Genomic DNA, 22,738 nt, shown 5'->3' with positions numbered 1-22,738 from the left:
GCTATCTTCAACCTACTCGCCGAGTTGTTCTTCCAACTCGTCGAGTTCCAGGCCATCTTCATCCAACTCGCCGATTTGTTCTTCCAACTCGTCGGGTTCCAGCCTATCTTCAAGCAACTCGCCGAGTCTACCCATGTGACTCGCCGAGTACCACCGGGTCTGAATCCATACAGAGGCTTTCCAAGCCATGCAGATGATCCAAACCATAGATCTACCCTTCCTAAGGCCATCCATCACGTAAAGTGGCAAACTTTACGTGAATCCATGGAGATCTAGGCACTTTACACTCAAGGGCTAGGGTTTGGGACAAAACAGCTCCTTCAAACACTCATCAACAGGGACTTTATGCATTCAAGCCTTTCTCCATTCCAGATCTGAGGTAGCAACCTCAGATCTAACCTCTAACTCCAATACACCAAAAGATATGATCTCTAACACCCCCAAAAATGATGAATCTAGACAATAGAAGCTCAAACAATGAAATAATACCTCAAAAGGAAGCTCCAAGAGAAGATTAATCCGGATCCTTGCAAAGCCCTTTGATCCAAGTCTCTTCTCCTTCAAGATTTCTTCAACAACCACTTCTCCAAGCTCCAATTCACTCAACAATGGGGTTTCCTCACGAAATTAGGGCTTCTGGAACTCAAGGGATGATAAGGAGGCTGGGGAGGAGACATAATGTTCTTTATATAGGGCTCAACCTCTGGATTTAGGGTTTTCTCCACTCAGCACCAACTCGTCGAGTCCACCCATGCTACTCGCCGAGTTGGTCACTTAACACGCGACTAGAGTCGCGACCCTACTCGCCGAGTCCACTCGTGGACTCGCCGAGTCGCTCCTTCCCATTTTACTCTTTTAGCCCTTCAACTTTACTCTTGCTATTCTGAGATGTTACAATTCTCCCCCACTTACATTAGGCTTCGTCCTCGAAGCCTACGACAATTCGACTCCAGAACTACTCCCGTAATGCACCACCTGGCATTTTCCAGACCAGGCTCCTTAACGCACAACCATCGAACCAGAAACTCACATTCTCCTTTCTTGCGGTGTCCTGACCACCGTCTCAAGCCGGCCACCAGCTTTACCCTCTGATAACCACACTTAACAACTGAGTACTACTCAAGATGCAACACTGCTCCAAATCACAACCATCACTCGACCCATATGAGCTAGAAAATAACCATGCGCCACCGGATTCCCGATCCGAGTCCAACTTTAATCATTCTGCTGACAGAAAGACACATTCTTCAGAGCAACTCCCATGAGTTCTCCTCTTGCAATCACATACACATGCTGAACTAGCTCTGGCACCCTCAGGTTGGGAAAACCCGATACACTGATGACATCTCCAAACATCCCCCAGGATGAACCACTACTACATACACAATTTCCTGATCAGAATCACAATGGGAGCCCGAGTCTCCCTCCCTGCATCCCTTCCGAGCCCTCTTGGCTCTACACCCGCAAAATTCCTTCCGCGACCTCAGCAGGCATCCCAAACCGAATGTGATTCCATTCCACTGCCGCAAACACGCTGCTCAATGACCATACTTGGATTACTCCAAACATAACTCTGTGCTGATGCTTTCACTTCCGTGAATTTGCACTCCCTCTCGGAGTTACACTCCTCTCTCTTTCCTTTACCAGGGAAATCCACTTGGCCGCCTTGTCACTACGACAAGTGCCACGGTGCTCGCCCAATGCTACACCACTCCTTCATAGCGTAACCGTTATCCATCCAACACACATGCTCTGACTCTACTCGCAAGGACTCTCGAGTCCATGCACCACCTCCACTAATCAAGATCAATACCCGGGGCCAGACCTTCTAACGCTAACACATTGCAACATACTCAATCCATTTCCTCGAACCGATCCAACAATACCTGCAGAGTCTTCAGCATGACTGGATCGCCTCACTAGGCCTTCAACCAATCTGGACCACTCTCAGAACCTTCAGCCAATCTGGACCGCCCTCCAGTGCCTTCAGTCTGGCTGGACCGTTCTCTGAGCCTTCGGCCTGACTGGTACGCCTACTGGCCTTCAGTCTATCCGGACCGCTCAACTAGCATTCCTCATTCCAAGCGATCTCTCCGGGAAATCCTACCATGCATACTGTTCTAGCCCTCTAGGGATTCCGAACTCTATCTCCATCACACATAATCGATCTCGGCCTGATCCCAGGCCCTCCACAATCAAATGCTCTAGGTCTGTATCCCGCCCCGCATGCCCGACACTTGCTCCTACCAGCCTACACTCTGGGCTGACAGAACACTGCTGAATCCCAAACAGCTAAGCAACCTCACATGCTCATCGATCTTCCGGAGAATTTTCCAATTCTCCCCCACTTATAGCACTGACTATCAAACACCGGTCGCCATTACCGACCACCCAAAACAACCCTGCACAAAACCAACACTTACACACGGACTGCTTCCCACAAGCATAAACAACCTTAAAAAAATCCCATATCAACACTGATTATCCCGCTTGAACGAACTCAATCTGCAGCTAACCACTTCTCAGAAAGCAGATGCTACCCAGCCTTCAGACCAATGCCAGGTTTCCACTAACAACCCCCCCCCCCCATAAATGATAACCACGAAACTCCCAAAACTAAACCCATAGCCATGCCATAACCCTCAAAGAACAACGAATACCACACCGAGAACCACACAAAGATACTAGCACATAAACAATACTCCACAATAATCACAAGATAACAAGACATCAAGGAAGAAACATACCCGTAGCTGCATCCGACACTGCTCTGACCTCCTCTGCTGTAAGCTGAAAAGCACGACCCTGAGCCCTTGGGGGCTCCGCTCCACCCTGACCTCCACCCGTGATCCTGAAAGTGGCCGGTGCTGGAGCCTGCACCGGTCCTGCAGCGAGCTGTGGACAGTTGACCCTCAAATGTCCAACCTTATGACAATGGTAACAAATCCTCAAATCCCGAACCGGCGCTGACTGCCGACAATCCCTCGCATAGTGCCCCTCCTTTCCGCACTTGCGGCATGCACCACCGGACCTACAAACTCTGGTGTGACTCCTCCCACACTTCCCACAAGTGTGGCTACTCAGATCCCCCACTCTAGAATCAACGGTCTTGGACCGTTTTGGCGCCGGTTGCAACTGCACCGGAGCCTGCCTCAACTCACGCATCTGCAACTCAATCTCTAACTCGCGCCGCCTGGCAGCCTCCTGCAACTCCAACAAAGTCTCGCACCTCTGCGTAGACACAAACTGCCTGATATCCCTCTTGAGCATGCTCAGATATCGAGACATCTGAGCCTGCTCCGAAGCGAACTCAAGGAAAAACATCTCCCTCTCAGTGAACATCCTGGTGATCTCCGTCACCGACTCCGAACACTGCTTCAGCTCCAGGAACTCTTGAGCCAATCTCTCTCTCCCAACCCGCGGAACATAACGAGTGATGAACATCTCTCTGAACTGATCCCATGAAACCGCAGCCCTCTGCACATCCGAATATGACCCCCTGGTCAATCTCCACCAATCCTTCGCCCCGAGCCTTAACAGGTTCAGATCACACCTCACCCTCTGATCAGCAGGGCATGAACACGTGAAGAAACACCCCTCCACGTCCGATAACCACCTCATAGCAACAATCGGGTCCTGAACTCCATCGAAGGTGGGAGGCTTCGTATTATCGAAGTCCCGATACTGAAAACCTCGACCAGCTCCTCCCCCTGCCGCTGCTACAGCCGCTGTAGCCGCTGCAGCAGCCGTCTCTGTGAGAGCTGCACAGCGCTCATCAAAATACTCAACCATGGCGGTCTTGATCGACCCAAACAGTTCCGGCAACTCGACCCGGAACAACGCAACAACCTCATCATGCAGGATCTCACGAATCCTCGCATCCAACTCGCATGTGCTCATCTGACCAATAACCTCGGGCGGTACAGACCCGTCCGGAACTCCTTCTCCTGCTCCTGATCCTGACCCGGATCCACTCCCAGCATGCCTCGGAATATCCATACTGAAAAATACCACAAAATCTCAGACGCTTCCCACTATCCCGGGAACCAACTCTCTCAACCCAACCCTAGAGGTCATGGTTTCCCTGATACGCGTATGGGTCCTGTGCTTTCAGTAGTACGGTCCCATACTACCTTCCACACCTACCCATATTTGTATGAAGTACTACCACAACGCCCTAGAGAAAACATACAATCAAGCGCTCAACCCTCACCACTAGAGGAACACTGGAAATCTCCCACAAGGAAACCCTAGGCTACAGGCATCACAAATCAGGAAGCATTATCATGAAATCCTGAAGATCCCTAGCCTAGCACTAGCATGCTGTTCTAACAAATCTCAAAAACAAATATCATGTATGGTATTTTGGGGTTACTTATTGGCTCCGGCTAATCATACCTACGCGTCCTCCTTTACTCATTTTGAAAACCATTTTAAATTCTCTTTTGAAAACTCTCCTTGATTTGAGACTGGAGTCACACGAGTGTTCCTCTAATTCACTCAAACCAAGGCTCTGATACCAACTTGTAACACTGTAAAATTTCAACCAATTTAAAATTTTCGAAAACAACCCGATTCCATTAAAGTTATTACAAAAAGGTTTTCAATACAATTTAATTTAAGTATTCCCAGAATCTCATCACAACATAAACACGAGGAGCGGTACGATCACGCCTTCGCCTTGCCACAGTCTCTTGAGGAACCTGAAAAAAACATAAAACCACAACTGTAATCCCGAAAGCTTAGTGAGATATCCCCAAAATACCAACCACATATACCATACACGCATAACATGCCATATCATATCCGATCACAGAACATCCATGCACTTCAGGTCTACTGTGTGACTGGTCCACCGCACCGGCCAACAGTCCACCTGGTCCACCCTCTGAGTCTAGCCATATACCTCGAGTCTGCAGTGTGATTGGTCTGCCCGCACCGAGCCTTCAATCCACCTGGTCCACTCTCCGAATCTAGCCACATACATCGAGTCTGCAGTGTGATTGGTCCGCCCGCACCGGGCCTTCAATCCACCTGGTCCACTCTCTAAGTCTACAGTATGACTGGTCCACCCGCACCGGGCCTTCAGTCGGCATGGTCCACTCTCTGAGCCTCGGCACGTCTGGTCCGCCCTCTTGGGGCCTACAGCCTATCCGGACAGCTCGCTGGGCCTTTGGGACAACCGGTCCGCCCTGGGTATCTTGGCCTACAGCACAAAGCAGGACCCGCCTCAACCCAACTCCAGTCCAAACAACCATGTGCACATAAACATACAATCATATAAGCATTCATAGTCAACAAGCCGATCAAACAAATCACATAACATATCATCATCCTAACCAGGATACCGACCTAACCGGTCACTAGCATAGCATCACCCTACGTCTCAGGATACCGATCTCAAACAAGTCTCTAACGTATACCATCCTAGCTACCAGGATGCAACATATCAAAGCAATAACATACAACAAATACCCGGATCTCAATCCGATAAAGGGTCGGCCTTGGTGCCTTAGACCCTGTTGATATAGTGAGGATAACTCACCTCGAAACTGCCGACTGAACAGATTGTTAGATTAGTGTCTAAGTCCATAACTATTTTGGTATGTACTTGACCCGATGGTGCATGGTCCTTTTGGGTTGCCTTCATCAAAGCAACTTGATAGGATGAATTATGGAGAGAAAGGATTAGATATGATTTATTAATATTTTATGGGAATAATATATTAAAGGAGAAATCATATTGTTTAATTTAATTAGTCAATAATTAATTGGTAATTAGTTTTGTGACTAAAAGAGATTAATTAAACTTAAGGGACTAGAATTGTAATTATAAGATAATTGCAATTTGGGCCATGGATTGCCTTATATTATAAGGTGGACGAATTCTATGGGGGAAGCCCATATGAAATCGTCCAAGGCCTTAATTAATGGACTCCATGGGTTGCTTAGGGCTTAAGCATCCAAATTAGGGTTTCCTTGTTAGATAACCCTAATAGCCTCACTATATATAGATCCCTAAAGGACCAAAAACGTGGACAAGACTTCTCTAGGGTTTGTAGACGTTTTTGGGCAGCCTCCATCCTCTCTCCTCTTCATCCTCTTGCTTATGGTGTTTGTGAACCATTAGAGGAGTGACACTTGTGACTCTAAGCCTTCCAAAGTCAATACAAGGAGATTTGGGATTGTTATTGCTACATAACAATCAAGGTAACATCTTAAACCTATTCTCATGTTAATATGATTACTTGAATGCTAGAATTAGGGTTTATAGTCTTGGATAACTTGCATGTACAATAGAGAAACCTAGATCCAAGCATTAGGGTTTGTATGAGCACATAGGATTTCTTAGGACCAAAACCCATCAGTGGTATCAGAGCCTAGATTGGTTTCTATTGTATTGATGCTTGATTTGTTTAAAAAATTCGATTTTTTGGTTTCTGGAGGCTGGACTCGCCGAGTCCATGCAGACTCGACGGGTCCAAGCCTGACTCGACGAGTCAACTCGTCAGATGGAGCATATTTCGCGATTTCTTGCTGTTTTTGCTTATGGATTGTTACCTTATCATATTAGATCAATATTAATCCGATTTTATGATATATTTGACTATATTCTTGATCTAGTTGAAGATATTTATCAATGAATAAGATAATTGTTTCCTTATGTGATAATTGATTAATTATTTTGATTAAATTGGTAAATTGTTTTGCAAGAAATCATTAAATAAATCAAATATGGATAATTATGTGATTAATTGTTAATTTAGATTATTTGTTATTTGATCCTTTTGTTATGAAATGTTTCATATTTTCCCGTTTTGGTTTTATAGTTTAAATTTGACCTCAAAAGTTTTGTTGTTTTGAAATTTAAATAGTTGAAACCCTAATGTTTTGAAAAAGGTTTCAAAACTTGCCCTCAAGTTTTGGATTTTAAATTTTGATTAATAGTTTAATTTTGATGTATATTTAAATTCTAAACCTTAATATTTTGAAATGTTTCAAAACTTGCCCTCGAGTTTTGGAATTTAAAAGTTGATTACAAGTTTAATTAGGAATGTTAAATTCTAAAACCCTAGTATTGTTTTGAAAAAGTTCAAATCACACCCTTATGGTTTTATTAATTAATTAAGGTGTATAATTAAAAGAGATTTAGTAAATCCATAAAGTCTTGATGTACAATTTAATTGAATTAAAAGTATAATTATTAAATTTGACCACCTAGTATTTTAAAAGTTGTAAAACACACCTTATACTATATATAACATTAAAAGTCTAACATTATATATATATATATATATATATATATATATATATATGTATGAGTAAAAGTCAGTCTTACCATTAGTAGGCCTCATTCACGAAGCTGGTCTATAAGGGGTGTTTAAGGAAATTGCCTATAAAATGGCGATTGAATGGGTATCCACTCTTACCCACCGCACTCTTGACTAGTGGAGGGTCGTTAGCCGAACAGGTAGGATAGGACGAAACCTTCCATTATAAGTATAATGAATTATTAAAGTAACTAAATGTTTTCATAAAATTCCCAATCTTAGTTACTTAGGAAAAAGTGAATTGATGCAATTCCATGAAATTACACTTTGTACCCTTGCGAAGACGTTAGTGGAGCGTGTGTGGTTTACCGGCACACTAAATGGTTCTAAGCAAAGGTAGCAAAGGGTGACTCAATGTTTGTCATAGTTCGGTGGAGCGTGTGTGGTTTACCGGCACATCGAATAGGTGACTGTAACATGTGAGGGAACCATGTTAGTTTGCATGGTTATTCACACCCGCTTTGTGATCCTCGGCATCCCGGTCATAAACAAGAGGGGCATATCGAGATTTAAACATGCCATTGAAAGTTTAATGAATCTCAAAGGATCTAGGAGTTTTCATAGATTTAAAACTTAAATTTCTTTTTCGTTTTTCATGGTGGAAATTAGTGAATCGTCATTCACTTACCTTCAAATGTTCTGCAATTTGGGTTACGGCATCTCTCTCCCGAGTTGTAGAATATTGTGTTGGGTCCTAGCCTTAGTATCTCATTTGGGTGATTTACTAAGGACTCAATCAATCAACTAACTTGAATTCGTTTTCTCCCGTTTTGTAGATGTCAAAGTTCGACAACTATGGTCTTCCCAAATCCCGTGGAACAAGCATTCCACATGAAGATGGTATTCCACGATTTGATCGATGAACAAGAAATCATGCTTCACTTCCTCCTCCTCCTCCAATTATTCTCCTTAACCCACAAGTTCAAAGGCTTGAAAAGTTCAAGATCACTCAAGCCCTTTTGGCAAGTAAACATAAAGAAGGAAAGTCGGTGTGTGCACTCGTCCTAGGGATGAAGTCACACATTGATAGGTTAAGAATGTTGGGATCCGTCATCTGTGAGGAAATGGCTGTTGATTGGGTTCTTCAGTCACTTCCTAACTCATATAGTGAGTTCGTGAGAGAGTACTATATGATGAACCGCGACGTGACCCTTATAGATCTCACCTATATGCTTATTGCTGCTGAATCAGAAATGTTTTGGCGCAATGGAAAAGCAAAGTTGATTGGTGAATCTGCCTTTAAGACCTCTATGGATATAGACAATGGCAACGAAAGACATGCTATGATTGAAAGGTTTGATCATAAGAGAAAGGCAATGTTTGAAGTAGTTCCATGTCATGTTCCAAAAGAGTCAATTTGCTTTTATTGCCAAGAAAAGGGGCATTGGAGACGAAGTTGCCCTATTTACCTAAGAGATCTAAGAGATAGGAGAGTCAAAACGTATGGCTCTGCTTTAGGTAAAATCCATTGACTAACTCTTTTAAGCTTCTATTCTAGATTCTTAATACATAATGTGATAAGATTACAATTGATGTTTTGTAGGATCGAAGAAAAGAAAGGAAGCTTAAGGGAAGAAGTGAGCAGAATCTAACCGTGAAGGAATGGATTTCGATCGCATTACTTGGAGATTAGATTCTTGAGCTACTACTTAGAGTTAGAATTAGATTGCTAAGAAAGATGTATTAGCATAAGTTTTTCAATGAGTTGCATTGTAAGGATAAATTTTTCCGCAATAAAATAAATTTTGATTTTATATTATTTATTTATCCTTACAATGGCGTGTATGAAAAAATTGATGTTAAAATGTTTCTATAATGGATTTGGTTCTCATTATGTTATTTATGGAAAGTCGAAAGTTTACCAAATAGGGAGAGTTTCTCATCGCCCAAGTTTCAATTGGACATAAACTTGGAATCATGCAACTTGGTTGCATGATGAATGAGAAATTTCATATTTGGAAATTAGACAAATTCATTGACAAAGTGTCAAGTGATGGACTTGGAGATCGAATACACAAAGTTGCGTGTTGATCAAGTCCACCATAAGATTAACAAAGATATTTGTCATGATTTACTAAAGGTGTAGTAAATATGATTATACTTACAAGATTAAGTGTAATTCTGAATTGATTGAAAAAGTTTAAATCAATAGCAGAACGAATAAGAAGAATCAAGTAGGCAGAAAGATAAAAGTTTCTCCATTCTAAGAAGAAGGGAGAGTACCTTTTATGCTTTATGATAGATCTTAATGATTAAGAACTATATCTCAATTGATCCTCTAAGTGAGTCTTAGTACAATTGTATGTTTAAGAAGAGGAATCAAGGATTGGAGAAATGGTTAAATCAAGAAGTCAATCATACTTCGTTCCAATAACAAGTCTTAGAGTTAAGATCGCAACATTGAGTGATAAGTATTAAGAAAGGTTTATAACATTCATCAAATGTGGAAAGTTGTGATGTCTTGGATAAGACAAAGACCAACTAGGACCAATTTATTAAGAGTTTTGATAAAAGCTATACTAACTCTTGAGTATTTGTTTGTCAAGAAATGTTTTGACAAGAGAATCTTATATGTCGAGGAGTAAGTGGGAGTCTTAATGGTCTTGAAAGGTTTCAAGAACAAATCAAATAGACCTTATCAATCATCACTAGCACACGAGTTGAGGTTTACAACCTATCGTGTTGACATTATTTTGTTTCTGTGCCAATCCAATCGAGTTAATTATGCATGTGAGTTCTATGAGTTCTCATTTTGAACGCATAAAAGGCAAAGCACCTTAATCAATGAAAGGTACATTGATAGGAAAAGGTGAGCTGCTTAACTACTTGGAAGACATGGTGGGCAGCTGTGTTACCACAAGTCAAGAAATCAAGATTAAGAAAGTTCGATCCATATAAGTTTGAATTTGTCGTAAACCTTGGTTTTAACAAATTCACATGGATAGGAACACATACACCGTTTAAATCTAAGTGTCATAAGATTTCCTCCTTCATGAAAATGATTGTGAGGAAATGCTTTCACTAAGAAAGATTTTAAGAAGATAGTGATTGTAAAATTGCATTCTCGAATTCGATTATGGTTACGGTATGCCTTTCCATAATTTGAATTGTGAGGTTTGGCAATTAGTCTTAATTGTTTAGACACACATATGAACTATCTATGGCAAAGGTGTATAAGTTTAAGAGGCCTTGATAAAAGATTATCAAAGCATTAAGTATTAGAAACATGGACTTAAGAAATTCAATAGGTATTGTTTTTCTGAAAGTTAAGATGTTTATGAATACATGTCGAAACTAGTGGGAGCATAAGTGTTATGTTTTATAATAATCATCATGATAGTGGGAGCATAAATGTTATGATTGTATGATTATTAAGGCACGTATTGCAAGTTGGCAATATTAATTATAGAAAACAAGAGTTATACTTTGCAAAGTCGTAAGGGTTGTAAAGTTGTTTTGCTATAATTAAGGGAGAGAATATTATGCTTCATTTCAAATCTAAAGGCTTAGGTTGAGAAATGTTAATAAATTTAGTCAAAGGTACATAGTGTGTTCTTAAAATTTCGATTATGATTACGGCATTCCTCTTCACAATTCGATTTTTGAGAACATAGCAAATAAAACATTATGCATCGTGTCTCATACGCTTCGGGTATAGGATCGATTGCAAATGCTTTAATATTTGACCATTCTAAAATTTTCCAAATGTCTTGCGCATTTAGAGGGAAAAGGGACTAGAATCGGTTTTGACTAAGATTATTAAACAACTATCAAAGGACAATCCAAAGTTCGCCGATGATTGGTCGCTTGTGAGTAGTTGGAAGTATAGTATTGGAAAATATGGAAATGTTTCCATATTGGATGGACCATATCGACATTATTATGAATAGATAAGATTCTATTAAGAATAAGTTGTCATATGGAAAATATGGAAATGTATCCATATTGGGAATTGAATATTGAAAAATCTATGACTAGATTAGAAACTTTTATGCAAAAGGATGTTCAAAGGAATATACTTTGAGTGAGAAACATCATATCTAAGGAATTGTCTTGTAACAATCCCCGATAGAAGACTTTGTAATATCATTGGCAATAGTCTTTGTGACTTTGGTGCAGTGACATTACGAAATGATCGTTGCATAGAATATTAGAATCTAGCATATTCTATAAGTAGCAAGAATTTGATATTCTTTCACTTATGAAAAAGGATTTGGAGTTGTAAAATGAGAATGATTGGAAGTGTGTTCAATTTGATCTATTTCACAAAGTAAGAACCATAGGTAAACATTGTGTGCATGTTAGGAGCATGGGACAAGTGTTGTAATTCAAGTAAGAAGTTGATTAACCGAAACGAAAAATAATGAGTAATCAATATGGTGATAAATAAAAGGTGTTTTATTTATACTCAAAGGTTTGAGGCCATATGGGATTAGTATTATTCTTGTGTTTCACATTTGCATGTTTTGACTTCCAGAATAATTGAATTTATTAAGAATAATCGAATTATTCGAACGGGCCACAGTCGTTCATATGTTGGAAGTAGATATGAATGAATACTGTCGTGAATTGGTGTGTGGATTGTCTAAAAGAGTATTAGACATAAGCAAATGTTTGCTGCAACGTTCATGAGTGCTTATGAATATGATTTGAGCATTGGATTAAACCCATGCTCACTTGGATCACTCCATGAATTGCATCACGAGTGATTGGTGAGACGATAACATCTTATATTCTTGAAACCGAGATGTGTGAGTTGTATCTTGCAAATCGGTTGCACATTGATAATATGTAAACGCACTAGTAACTTGGTGTTATAAAACATATTGTTGTGTGTGATTCGGTGAGTAAGTGCAAGCAAGCATTGTATCAAAGTTTATCCATTCCTTTTATCCAAAGTAGGATAAAAGCGATATCTTTGGGCCCCTCGATGATTTTGTGATGACAAACGTAAATGCTCGTCCAGGCTAGGGCTAATTTGATTTGTTCAATTAGTCAGTCGTCATAAATCGGAAATCGAGATATAGTTCAAAGAGAATGATTTGAAATCATATCTCATATGATATCTAAAATGGAGGAATATATGATCCCTTATCTAAGGACACGCGTATCTGATAGGATCATAGTTGACAACGACTTTGGAAAGCTACGATTGCAGATCAGGATCTGAAGTCATACGCAGAATAGTTGTTAGACTTATCCAAGTGGGAGACTGTTGGATTAGTGTCTAAGTCCATAACTATTTTGGTATGTACTTGACCCGATGGTGCATGGTCCTTTTGGGTTGCCTTCACCAAAGCAACTTGATAGGATGAATCATGGAGAGAAAGGATTAAATATGATTTATTAATATATTATGAGAATAATATATTAAAGGAGAAATCATATTGTTTAATTAATATTAGTCAATAATTAATTGGTAATTAGTTTTGTGACTAAAAGAGATTAATTAAACTTAAGGGATTGGAATTGTAATTATAAGATAATTGCAATTTGGGCCATGGATTGCCTTATATTATAAGGTGGACGAATTCTATGGGGGAAGCCCATATGAAATCGTCCAAGGCCTTAATTAATGGACTCCATGGGTTGCTTAGGGCTTAAGCATCCAAATTAGGGTTTCCTTGTTAGATAACCCTAATAGCCTCATTATATATAGATCCATAAAGGACCAAAAACGTGGACAAGACTTCTCTAGGGTTTGTAGACGTTTTTGGGCAGCTTCCATCCTCTCTCCTCTTCATCCTCTTGCTTATGGTGTTTGTGAACCATTAGAGGAGTGACACTTGTGACTCTAAGCCTTCCAAAGTCAATACAAGGAGATTTGGGATTGTTATTGCTACATAACAATCAAGGTAGCATCTTAAACCTATTCTCATGTTAATATGATTACTTGAATGCTAGAATTAGGGTTTATAGTCTTGGATAACTTGCATGTACAATAGAGAAACCTAGATCCAAGCATTAGGGTTTATATGAGCACATAGGATGTTCTTAGGACCAAAACCCATCACAAATAACCCAAGCTGCTCCGATCACTGATACGGTCTCCACCACCGGACAACCACCAAGGCACTAAACTCAAAACAATATCCAACAATTACCAAAACGCCCCTGGAAACCACTGGTCAACCCTTGGTCAAAGTCAACCCCTAACTGACTCTACTCGCCGAGTCAACCCGATGACTCGCCGAGTCCCCATGCTCAGAAATTCCCCAATCCGCGACTCAACTCGCCGAGTCACCCCGAGACTCGCCGAGTTCAACAACTCTGAGTCCACTCACAAACAACTCACCGAGTCATCCCCTTGACTCACTGATTCACGGCTCAACCAGAAAAGATTGGGACTCTTCGACAAGACTCGCCGAGTCCAAGAACAGACTCGTTGAGTCTAAGGCTATCTTCAACCAACTCGCCGAGTTGTTCTTCCAACTCGTCGAGTTCCAGGCCATCTTCATCCAACTCTCCGAGTTGTTCTTCCCACTCGTCGAGTTCCAGCCTATCTTCAAGCAACTCGCCGAGTCCACCCATGTGACTCGCTGAGTACCACTAGGTCTGAATCCATACAGAGGCTTTCCAAGCCATGCAGATGATCCAAACCATAGATCTACCCTTCCTAAGGCCATCCATCACGTAAAGTGGCAAACTTTACGTGAATCCAAGGAGATCTAGGCACTTTACACTCTAGGGCTAGGGTTTGGGACAAAACAGCTCCTTCAAACACTCATCAACAGGGACTTTATGCATTCAAGCCTTTCTCCATTCCAGATCTGAGGTAGCAACCTCAGATCTAACCTCTAACTCCAATACACCAAAAGATATGATCTCTAACACCCCCAAAAATGATGAATCTAGACAATAGCAGCTCAAACAATGAAATAATACCTCAAAAGGAAGCTCCAAGAGAAGATTAATCCGAATCCTTGCAAAGCCCTTTGATCCAAGTCTCTTCTCCTTCAAGATTTCTTCAACAACCACTTCTCCAAGCTCCAATTCACTCAACAATGGGGTTTCCTCACGAAATTAGGGCTTCTGGAACTCAAGGGAGGATAAGGAGGCTGGGGAGGAGACATCATGTTCTTTATATAGGGCTCAACCTCCGGATTTAGGGTTTTCTCCACTCAGCACCAACTCGCCGAGTCCACCCATGCTACTCGCCGAGTTGGTCACTTAACACACGACTAGAGTCGCGACCCTACTCGCCGAGTCCACTCGTGGACTCGCCGAGTTGCTCCTTCCCATTTTACTCTTTTAGCCCTTCAACTTTACTCTTGCTATTCCGGGATGTTACAGAAAGGGTTAGGAATGTATGCCATTTTTTAAAACCTTTTCATGATGTTACTTTGAGGATTTCCGAGACACTTTATTTGACATCAAACACGTGCATTGAAGATATATATTCCATTCGTAAGCTCTTGGATAATGCTATTTCCGATTCTAGTCTTTGTGATATTGCATTGGCCATGAAAATAAAGTTTGATAAGTATTTTTTCGACATAGAAAAAAAGAATTATTGCTCTACTTTGCTTTGATTATTGATCCGAGGAACAAAGTAAAGTATTTTGTTATACTACTTCAAGGATCGTTATGGAGAAAAAGGGGTGGAGGCCAAAAAGAAATATATCATGGATTCTATATATGAATTATATAATGATTATATTAGAATTCATTCTCCAGGTTCTACTTCAAGTATTGTCGAGTCTACCATTTCATCATCGATATTTGGGAAACACAAAAACCCAGAATTTATGGCACCTAACCCCCCATTGAGAAATAAACTAAGAGAAAAGATGAAGACGAACATAGATGAATCAATTGGGGAGTTATAAAAGTATTTGCAAGAAAGTGTTGAAGACGACTCAGAAATGTTTAATATTCTAGATCGGTGGAAAGTGAATAGTCAAAGATTCCCGATTCTATCATTGATGACAAGAGATGTGTTCGCCATTCCCGTCTCAACGGTGGCTTCAAAATCCGTTTTTAGCACTAGTGGGAGGGTTTTGGATTCGTTTAGGAGTTCTTTGACTCCTAAGATTGTTGAAAGTTTAATTTGTACACAAGATTGAATTCGGGGTAGCATAAGTGACACAATCGATTATGAAAATGATTGGGAAGAAAATCAACAAATTCACAAAGGTAATTGTTTCATTTCTTATTTTAATGATTGTAAATTTAATATCTTTTCCTTTTAATGCTAATAATTTTTGACTTTTTTGTTTATATAGAATTGAGCAAGATGAAGTAGTGAAGGTGCAAGAAGAACGAGTATATTTATGAATGTCTTTTGGAACTTGACATGTTATTATTTTCATAATATGTAATGTTTATGTTTTCTAGATTTAAGACGTGAGTTTTTTTGGTAAATGTAAAATACATGCATATACATTGTTATCAAGTAATTTAGATGGTTGACTTTGGTTGTTATTATTTCATCAAAATGCATTCTTGTATGCTTTTCTTTTCCTTTTCTTTTTTGCTTATCATAGTGTTTTAATTTACAAATCTTTCATCTAAAACAATGAGCAGGAAATCTAGTCTATATATTAAACTCTTTTTGATTCTATTAAGAGATTCAATTTTTAAACTAAGATCTTTAAGTTTTTGATTCTATCAAGAGATTCAAGTTTTAAACTAAGATCTTTAAGTATTTGTTTTTTAACATCTTATTATATTAGATTAAATTGTTAAAAGATTACTTGATATTTCAAGTATACTGACTAAAAAATCTCAATGTTCAAACACGACATATTTATTTCATTAAATTTATTTTCAAGTGTCATTAAACAATTATATATTTTCGGGTAATAACTGAATTACCCAAATCCGACCCACTACTCGAATTACCCGAATTTAATATTGGTCAGGAATTTGTTTAACATAAAAAACCCACCCTATCAACACTCCTACGGGCAATCTAGGCAATTCCTACAAGCCTTAATAAGCTAATTTTTATAAGGGTGCAATTGGGCCCAATTGGACCTTCTTGGGCTTCAGTTGACCAGGCTTTGACCGGGTCATGCTTTTGGCCTACATGTCATGCTTGGCCTGATTGACTATGCAATGAAGGTAGCATACTCTGTCTCATATTACTACTGTAAAACTGTTACATCAAAAATTATTTTGGGAGGGGGAGAAAATACAGATTTGACGATAGTTAAAGGTCAAATCAACTTCAAAATGTTGAGCACACGTAGCTCAATCTACATCGTTCTCCTAATAGACGGCTGAGATTTACCCACTACCTTCCCTGTGAATATCCAGAAGGCAAAAAAAAAAACTACTCTTGTAGTGAAGAAAACGCTGTGCTGTGCATACATACAAAAAGCAGCTCACAGCAGCAGCAGCTGATGCTCATCCCAACCCTAATCCAAACTCATATCCTTCTTTCTTTCATCATCGTCTTCTTACGAACCCTAATCGTGTCGCAGAACCCAATGCCTGTATATTAAACGAAGAAGAAAAGCTAATCGTTAACGCTTCCAGTCGTTTCGAACTTCAATCAAATCCTAATCGTGGTTTGTGATCTGTTGCTGTTGTTTTTTTTTTTTTTTTTTTGGAGAGATCGTTTATCGCTCTTAAATCACCAAACTGGACATCATCATTTTGCCTTAATCCTGTCAGCATTTCAATCGAAGTTTTAGGTTAATCGAAGTCGTGCTGGTTTTCGAATTCGATTGTAGCAACTCTGATTACTTCTACAAAGATACAAACAAAACTGTAGGTTGTTGAAATATCGATCTGAAGTGTAATTTGAGATTGGGAATTCGCATAGAAATGGTTGGAGGTGGAAGTAGAAAGGATGGACCAGTAGCAATCAACAGCACCAATGTTTTTGCTGCTCTTGGTAGCCTAAAGAAGAAGAAGAAATCGGATAAAGGTGATAGTTCTTCAAAAAATGCAGGCAGCTCTAAGACGAAACATGATGGTGAAGGAAATGGAGTAGAGGAACAGGTTTTCTGGGCTCCAGCGCCTTTAACAATGAAGTCATGGGCGGACGTGGATGATGAAGACGATGATGATTACTACGCAACCACCGCTCCGCCACCGTCCGTTTGGGTTGCCGGTGAAGATGATCAGAAAGGAAATGAAACTCCAGTTGAGGTGAGAGTCCGCTTAATTATTACTCCATTTTCAACTTCGATTTTGTACATCTTGATTTAAACCTTTTTCGTAATTTCCAGGAGAGTGAAAGTGAAAGTGAAGATGAAGATGAAGACCTTGATGAAACCGATGAAGAAGAAGAGCCATTCATTGAAAATACTATTCCAATTTTACCTCCCAAAGAAACCGACAGACAGCTTTCGAAGAAGGAATTGAAGAAGAAGGAGCTAGCGGAGCTCGAAGCAGTGCTTGCAGAATTCGGTTTGAATAACAACCCTGGCAAAGAGAACTCCATTGGTAAGCCTCTGAAATTTCTGTTAAATCAAAACATGTAATCTTGTTGATACATTCACTTGGTAGATGGAGGTAAAGAGAAGGTAGAGAATCAAAATGAAGGGGTGGCAGAGAAGAAAGAGAAAACCATGGGAGGTGGTGGTGAGAGCAAAAGTGCTAAAAAGAAGAAGAAAGAGAAGGCATCAAAGGAAGCAAAAGAAGAAGAAAAGGAAAAGGATCAGGAGACTGAAAGCTCAGCTGCAGAAGAAAAAGAGTTGTCTGGAGTGAACATGAAAGAGAAGATTATGAAAATGGCTTCCATGAAGAAGAAGAAATCCGGCAAGGAAATGGACGGTGCCGCTAGAGCTGCCGCCAGTGAGGCGGCGGCAAGGAGTGCAAGGCTTGCAGCAGCCAAGAAGAAAGAGAAGAATCACTACAACCAGCAGCCTGTAAGGTAAGTTACTTTGTTATAATGGTTTTGGTTTTGAGATGAGTTGTTGAGAATGAGATAGCTACAATTTCAGTTTTTTGCTTGTTAGGGGTTTTCACCAATTTTGTTTCTTGGTAATATTTGCATTTTGTGTAGAATGTTGTTTTGTTAAAGTTTTGAATGTTTTTAAGCAAATGTTTGTTTTTAGTTAAACCATTGTGATACGTGCATAGGAATTTGAATAGTTGTCAAGAGAGAAAGAAACATTTATATTGAGAGTTATGATTATAAACCATTTGTATTGTATAGTGTAAATTACAAAATTGGTCCTGGTTGTGATGTAATATATGATCTAAACATAATTTCATCTTTTTGGGGAACGGAAAACTAAACCAAATAGGAGGGTATGGGTCCAGTTCGATTCTGATACCGGTAGATGGGTATTCTATTCCAAAGCCTAAAATGTAGCGAAGACAGAGAAGTACCGAAGTACCTGCTTGAAAATATATGGATATTGGTTTTTATTTGTTGTGAAAAAAAATTATAAATCTAGGTCTATTTTTTATTTTGATCTTTAAAAAGATAAAAGCCTAATTTAATGTTTATAAGATTTATTTAAGAAAAGAAAAAAAATTGAAAATTAACACAAATAGTCACGACTTTGTTTGGTGGATCGACGCCTCCTCTCCTTTAGTTGACCATTTTTCTCTATTTCTCATTTTTATTTAATTTAGTTTTGGTAACCAACTAGAAAAAAAGGTCACCAATGGAAATAGCATAAGGTTATTCTCATTCACAACACAATCCAATTCAATCATCTATTAAAAAACTAATTTCTCTCTATTTCATATTCACAACTCAATTAAACTCAATTTTTTTACTTTCATTAGCAATTCAACTCAACCCAATTTTATGTTAAAAAAATGATATCAATATTGGTATCATATTGTATACAAAAACTTATCATGTATTTTGGTTTTTTTTTTTAATTAAAAAGTTGTTATTAACAAAAATATATTTAATTAAAAAAGTTAATTTAACTCCCCTGTTAAACGATGGACACGTAGGTTAGTTAATGTTAAAAAGAAGAGTGTTTGTAAACTTAGATGGCCCCTTCACACTAGGGGTGTTTAAAAATATCCGCATCCGAAATATCCGATCCGAAATTATCCGAAATTTCGGATATCTGGTTTTTCGTATTCGGATACGGATAGTGAATTTATAAAGTTTCGGATATTTTGGATATCCGATATCCGAAAAAAAATAGTTTTTCTTTATTTTTTAATATTTTAAAATGAGAAATTAGAAACATTGACATGCTTAATGGACTAATGTTCCCCATCATTTTCAACTTTTTCGTGACCATTTTTTCCAAACTTTTATTGCAAACCTTTCCATTTACAATCGTTATATATTTGTTTGTTATAATCCTGGTTCATTGGTTTATAATAAAAAATTATTAAGTAAATGCTACATATATTTATTTGTTGCTATCGATATCCATCTATGTCGCAAGATTTAACATAGTTGCTATTATTAATTTTAAGAGTTGATGTGATTTTACGGATCGGATGTTCAGATGTGGATATTTATTTAAAATTAATGAAATTCGGATATCCGGTTTAATATCCGAATCCGTATCCGAAATTTCGGATACGGATTCGGATATCAAAAATCAACTATCCGAATTTTCGGATATCCGATTTTGAACACCCCTACTTCAGACTAGGTCACCAAATTTGTTTTAGTTTTCATTTTCGTTTAATTTAAAAACAATGAGCGGTTCACCAAGATCACCCCACTGGGGGTAATATAAGGGAGGAGAGTCATTCCCTCCTAACCCACTCAACCCATTGTTATATCAGTTTTTTTATTTTCTCTCTATTCTATTTTTTTCAACCCTCCCAACCCACAACACATGGAAAACATATCTTTTCCAACCCATTTTCCATATCATTCTTTTTTATTTAATTAAATTAGAAAATAAAAAATAAAATAAAACATAATATTTTTTTCATTTAAAAATAAAATTTTGCTAATTTAAAACAAAAAAGATTCTAAAATAATATTAAAAATAACATTTAATTAAAAAACCACACTACAACTAAAAAAACACACAATAATTAAAAAAAATACACTTAAAAAAGACAACATAATTTAAATCCTAAAACGACAATTAAAATTAACTAGTTAGTATCCAGAGTTTGGAACGTAGACATGTTCAATATGATCAGTAATTCATATACTATTTCTTGGTCATCGACTTTGTCGGTGGGGGGGGGGGGGGGGATCGGGCTGATACACATGAGATATCACATTATCATCATCTTTCAATATCATATTGTGTAGTATAATACAAGCATACATTATATTTTTTGTATTCTTCACCATCATAGCTCGTGCATGTATTTTTAATATGTACCAACGTCATTTAAGGACCCGAAAAGCACGTTCTACGCCATTTCTTGTTGATTCTTGTGCTGCCTTGAACCATTTTTTTTCCGGTTATAGGACATGGATATACCTTCACAAATACAATACATGATGGATATATTTCATCTGCAAGATAGTAACCATGCTTGTAGTGTTCATCATTCAGATAAAATGAACAATCGGGTCCCGTTCCATGATATTTCTCATTAAACAGTGGTGATTGGTAGAGGACCTTTAAATCATTGTTCGAACCGGCTACACCATAGAATGCATGTCAAAACCATAAATCTTATGATGTCACCGCTTCTAGTATCATTGATAGATACTGATGGTTACCCCTCATGTATTGGCCTCTCAATTTTGTTGGACAATTCCTCCAATTCCAATATGTGCAATCAATGCTACCAAGCATTCCACGGAATCCATGTCTAGCTTCATGTGCTTCATACAATAGGTAAATGTCAGTGGATGTTGGACGGCGTAAATATTCTGCCTTATACATTTGAACAACACCATAGCAAAAGTTTTTAAGAGCTTCACGAGAAGTTATTTCTGACATATTCAGATACTCATCTAACGAGTATGTGTTATAACTCTTCGCGAATTGATGTATTGTTGATGTGCATTTTTGTAGTGCACTGAAACTTCTTTGATTTGTTGCATCAAATGTTGTTTGAAAATAAGGATAATTCATCTCTAGATCACCAACAAGTCGCATAAACAAAAATTTTCTCATACAGAACCTTTTGGTGAATTGCGCGTGACTATAGGTTGAATCATCCGCAAAATAATGTCGGATCAACATTCATTCAACCTCTAAGTGATCTATGTGGATTGTGTTTCTCCTTTGAATGTTGTTTGGGCTAGCATTATTCTAAAGAAGAATTTGTGCAAAACGAAACAATACAGGTAACAAATTATTGTTGATAAGTTCATCCTCAGACGATGAACTATTATCGTTAACTTCCATTACTATTTTCCGAACGTTTGGACTCACTTTGAAAAGAGAAAATATAGAGAGAAAATGAAACAAACATATATATATATATATATATATATATATATATATATATATATATATATATATATATATAATGAAACAAGGGTATATATAGAGAGAATCTTAATAAAAATTAAAATTAAAATTAAAATAAAAAACATAATAATAAAGAGAAAGATTCTGATAGTTTGGATTTTGAAAATATGAAGAAAAATATGGAATATCTTGACTTGAAACGCCTTGTGTGACTTTGCGTCTTTGGCTATAACCGATTTGTTTATCTTTGTCTCGGAAATCCATTGAATGTAATTACTAGAAATTGAGTGAATTATATAAATTTTCAGAGAAAACACACTACAAATGAATGAAATGTGTATTCATTTTTATAAACTTAAATAAAACAAAAAAAATTAAAAAATAAAGAAAAACACACGTATGAATATGGTCAAAATGAAATTCATTCAAAATAATATGGTCAAAAGTGAATGGTCAGGAGAATCAATTATCTGTATAAAATTGGTCACATGCATTGAATTAACTTGAGATGAATTAAATTGGAAACTTGATTTGTACACACAAGAAAAGAAAAAAAAACAACGGATTCAATGCAAAAGTTAAAAGTGGACGGCCTTTATTTCTCTGTATAGCCTTGATTTCTCTACATCATTCACACTTGAATTGAATATAGGCAAAAGTAATGGGTTGGTGAAACCGATTCATGCCATTAACCCGCTGAACCCAACCAAACAAGGTATAGTTAACCGCCGGTACCACCGCCGGGTGGTACCGCCGTTTCCCGTTTGTCCAACCGGCTATAGTACCATCCTCCCTAAAAACTCATTTTTGTACATATCTTAGGTACAAAGCAAACCAATATATATTTGACATAAGAATCCTCTACATTACAAAAACCCAATGCCCGTAAAGAATTCAATGCACACTAGAGCTGAATTTCCTAGTCTACAAGTTAGATGAAACTCAAAATCCTCAAACAATTTCTTCAAATATACTATCTCATAACCAACTCTTAGGGCCACCACCAGCACCAAATGATCCCATGACAACAGTCCCTCCACTTTTATCTTATGGATTCAATTTCTCACATTCTTACAGCTGACCTGACAGAGATAAAATTCTAAAATAAAATTTTTTATTATCTTTTACAAATAA

The 22,738-nt window shown here is 38.3% G+C and overlaps 2 protein-coding genes across 2 annotated transcripts; one reads left to right on the top strand and one right to left on the bottom strand.

Annotated features, from left to right (window-relative positions):
* Positions 1-16,959: 16,959 nt before the first annotated feature.
* Positions 16,960-18,348, top strand: LOC145069999 (uncharacterized). Its single transcript, XM_079016920.1, has 3 exons — positions 16,960-17,432; positions 17,513-17,729; positions 17,793-18,348. The coding sequence occupies exons 1-3, from the start codon at positions 17,106-17,108 to the stop codon at positions 18,161-18,163; spliced, it is 915 nt and encodes a 304-aa protein (XP_078873046.1). The 5' UTR covers positions 16,960-17,105; the 3' UTR covers positions 18,164-18,348.
* Positions 18,349-20,233: 1,885 nt separating this feature from the next.
* LOC145067468 (uncharacterized) lies at positions 20,234-21,127 on the bottom strand. Its single transcript, XM_079014602.1, has 3 exons — positions 20,905-21,127; positions 20,660-20,823; positions 20,234-20,239 (listed from the first exon to the last, which is right to left on the bottom strand). Exons 1-3 carry the CDS (start codon positions 21,125-21,127, stop codon positions 20,234-20,236), a joined length of 393 nt encoding a protein of 130 aa, XP_078870728.1.
* Between the last annotated feature and the right edge of the window lie 1,611 nt (positions 21,128-22,738).

Source organism: Lactuca serriola, chromosome 8, assembly GCF_051521515.1.
Source record: "Lactuca serriola cultivar US96UC23 chromosome 8, Lser_US96UC23_V15, whole genome shotgun sequence".
Lineage (NCBI taxonomy): Eukaryota > Viridiplantae > Streptophyta > Magnoliopsida > Asterales > Asteraceae > Lactuca > Lactuca serriola.
Note: the sequence above shows the minus strand (reverse complement) of the source record. Positions and strands in the feature narration are given on the sequence as shown.